The following is a 3,487-nucleotide window of genomic DNA, read 5'->3' as shown; positions in this document are numbered from 1 at the left end:
TGTAGTTGAAAACATTACAAAATTGAGAAAAATTGTACCTGCTATTGCTAGGTCTTTGTAAAAGTCTCTGCCATTGTTCTTTGACTCTTGGACAACTTGTTTGATTATCCTTGACTCTTCTATCAGAAGTCTTAACAGGGGCACCTGGCTTTGACTTTTTTATGCTGAAATTATGTTCTTTCCAGTTCAGGGTTATGATTGCAGCAGTGCTCACAGGAACATTTAGAAGTTTAAAAATGCAACTGTAATCATTAACATTGGTATGTTTTGCTGTAGAGACAAAGAGGTAAAGAGACCTTTGCAAAAAATTGCCTGTACCAATCGCACCACTCTGTGCAATGCTGTCATAATAATTTTTATAGGTTATTAATTTTTTTTCAACCAGTTGATATTGATATAATGTGTGCTTTCCAAATGCTGACAGATTTAATATGGTTGTTTGGCTTTCTATGTACTTTTACACACCCATTTCTTCATGGATTAAATACTTATTCTCTGTGTCATTCCAAGTTTTTACCCATAACGTTTTTGTGGAATAATTAGCTTTAATTTCTCTATATCTGATGATTATTTAAAGGTTGCTAACACCATAAGAAATATTTAAACTGAAAAAGTTGAGGTGTTCATGACTTATTTAACATGCTTCAAAAACCTAATGATTCCACATACAAACTAGTTGAAAATATAAATTATGCGGCACCGGAAACAATCGTAGACAAGTGAAATGAAGACATAAAAGATGCTAGAAGGGAAGCCTAAAATGGTTTCAGCATGTGGTCATTGAGAATGAGACAATAGGTGTTGACATATATGAACAGACAAGCAACAATAATGCACAATAATTGGATTAGAAAGATTATTAATTAAATCAAATTTTATACAATCCAAGCACCTAGATACATCTTTATTAAATATGCATAATGTGTTTCAATGTTTCCTACAGATGTTGAGCAGATGTTGATGGGTAAAGAAGAATCTCCTGTAGACCACAGACCTTGTGTTGACCTGCATGACCCAAAGCCTCCACAGATAAAGGAGGGACAGGAGGGAGTCTACACTAATCTGGGGAGAGAGCAGCTCAATGGGAAGGAGGAGTTTGATGCCATCAGATTTCCAGTCACTAAGGACAAGGTCATGGACAAGGACTGGAAGGAGAGCAGAGCTCCTGAGTCAGATAAAAACATTACCAAACCATTTAGCTGCTCTGAGTTTGCTGAACAATTTTTTCACCCTTGCTCTCTTCAGAAACACAGGACAGATTCAGAAATGGGGTCTTCAAGCGCTCCGGTTAGTAATTGTTTTACAGAGAAGAAAAATGTGGAGTCACGACGGAAAGTCCAGAAAGGAGTGAAGTTCAGCTGTAAAGACTGTGGTAAAACATTTATAGGAAAACACAATTTAAACACCCACATGAGAATCCACACTGGGCAGAAACCTTTCTGTTGTGATCTTTGTGGACAAAGATTTGACCAAAAAGCAACCTTAAACAACCACATGAAAATCCACACAGGACAAAAACCTTTCCGTTGTGATCATTGTGGAGAAAGATTTAGTCAAAAAGCCTATTTAAAAAAACACACAAGAATCCACACAGGAGTGAAACCTTTCTGTTGTGATTTGTGTGGACAAAGATTTAACCTAAAAGGAACTTTAAACAGACACATGAAAATCCACACAGGACAGAAACCATTCTGTTGTGATCTTTGTGGAGAAAGATTTAATCTAAAAGGAACTTTAAACAGACATATGATAATCCACACTGGACAGAAACCTTTCTGTTGTGATCTTTGTGGCCAACGATTTAGCCAAAAAGGAAATTTAAATACACACATGATAATCCACACAGGGCAGAAACCTTTCTCTTGTGATCTTTGTGGACAAAGATTTAACCAAAAAGCAACCTTAAACAACCACATGAGAATCCACACTGGGCAGAAATCTTTCTGTTGTGATCTTTGTGGACAAATATTTAACCTAAAAGCAACCTTAAACAGACACATGAGAATCCACACTGGACAGAAACCTTTCTGTTGTGATATTTGTGGCCAACGATTTAGCCAAAAAGGAAATTTAAATACACACATGATAATCCACACAGGGCAGAAACCTTTCTGTTGTGATATTTGTGGACAACGATTTAGCCAAAAAGGAAATTTAAATACACACATGAGAATCCACACAGGGCAGAAACCTTTCTCTTGTGATCTTTGTGGACAAAGATTTAACCAAAAAGCAACCTTAAACAACCACATGAAAATCCACACTGGGCAGAAACCTTTCTGCTGTGATCTTTGTGGACACCGATTTAATGTAAAAGGAAATTTAAACAGACACATGAGAATCCACACTGGGCAGAAATCTTTCTGTTGTGATCTTTGTGGACAAATATTTAACATAAAAACTAATTTAAACACACACATGAGAATCCACACTGGGCAGAAACCTTTTTACTGTGATCTCTGTGGACAAAGATTTAACCAAAAAGCGCATTTAAACAGACACACGAGAATCCACACAGGACGGAAAATAGCAAAGCTATGAATACTCACCAAACTGGACAGCTACAGTTGACTGTATATTATTGTACACCATCATTAAGGGCAACAGTCTTTCTAGTGGTTCCTTTTCATATATTGTGCCCCAGCCATAGGATGACGCCATCAACGAAACACTTCTCCCATCTTCGCCTTGTTCTCAGCAGTTCACATTGGGAAGAAGGTACGCCACAACCTGAATGTCTTTGAAACTTGCTGGTGAGTAAGACATATACTCAATTCCCAGGATCCAGGATTTTCTATATTTTGCTGTTAGCGTATCTCGCAATGGGGGGTTTTCATTGATGTCACTGAAGTCGCAGCCTTACTTCCGGTCGGCCATCTTGGGTGTCTCCGTATCACTTCACGCTTTTCACAATATTGCATACTTTTTCCACCATGGATAAGTATCTAGAGTCGTTACAGCCTCCTGATGAGGCCATGTACCTCAAGAAAATTGCGGCCCATTTGTACTGCCGGTTGGTTTGTTTTGTGCAAATCCAATCGATTGGCCACGCAAATATTTTTTCCACCACATAGGCAAAAATCTATAATAAGTTCAATATTGCCTTTTATTGGATAATTACATTATAGGTGTACTAGATAATACATTTACACTATAACAATAAAGGTAAATTGCAGCCTACATCTAGCTGGTCAAGGTGTGAGAGCGCAGCTTACTAAAGTAGGTCACAGTGCTGAGTGTTGCCACCCAGCTCATAATCAACTGATCAGCTCACAGTCTTGGCTGACTACTTTCCAGAATATTATTACAATACATGTAGACGAACATTATTTGTTTACCTGTCACAAAATGTGCGCTGCACACTCGGACGTGAGTGAGATTAAAGCCGTCCTGGATATCTGATTCAGCCATAGTAGTCGATGTTGTGTACTCAGTGTTGTAGTTTTCTCACACTGATTTCTTAGCACGGCCAACAGACAATAGACTG

The 3,487-nt window shown here is 38.1% G+C and overlaps 1 protein-coding gene across 1 annotated transcript; it reads left to right on the top strand.

The window, feature by feature from the left end:
- Nucleotides 1–1,410: 1,410 nt before the first annotated feature.
- On the top strand, nucleotides 1,411–2,352 carry LOC124868379 (gastrula zinc finger protein XlCGF57.1-like; the record flags this gene model as incomplete). Its single annotated transcript, XM_047365599.1, has 1 exon — nucleotides 1,411–2,352. A coding segment is annotated over exon 1 (942 nt), but the record flags the coding sequence as incomplete, so codon positions are not given.
- Between the last annotated feature and the right edge of the window lie 1,135 nt (nucleotides 2,353–3,487).

Source organism: Girardinichthys multiradiatus, chromosome 5, assembly GCF_021462225.1.
Source record: "Girardinichthys multiradiatus isolate DD_20200921_A chromosome 5, DD_fGirMul_XY1, whole genome shotgun sequence".
In the NCBI taxonomy this organism is placed as follows: Eukaryota; Metazoa; Chordata; class Actinopteri; order Cyprinodontiformes; family Goodeidae; genus Girardinichthys; species Girardinichthys multiradiatus.
The sequence above is the reverse complement of the archived record's forward strand: the minus strand, read 5'-3'. Positions and strand labels throughout refer to the sequence as shown.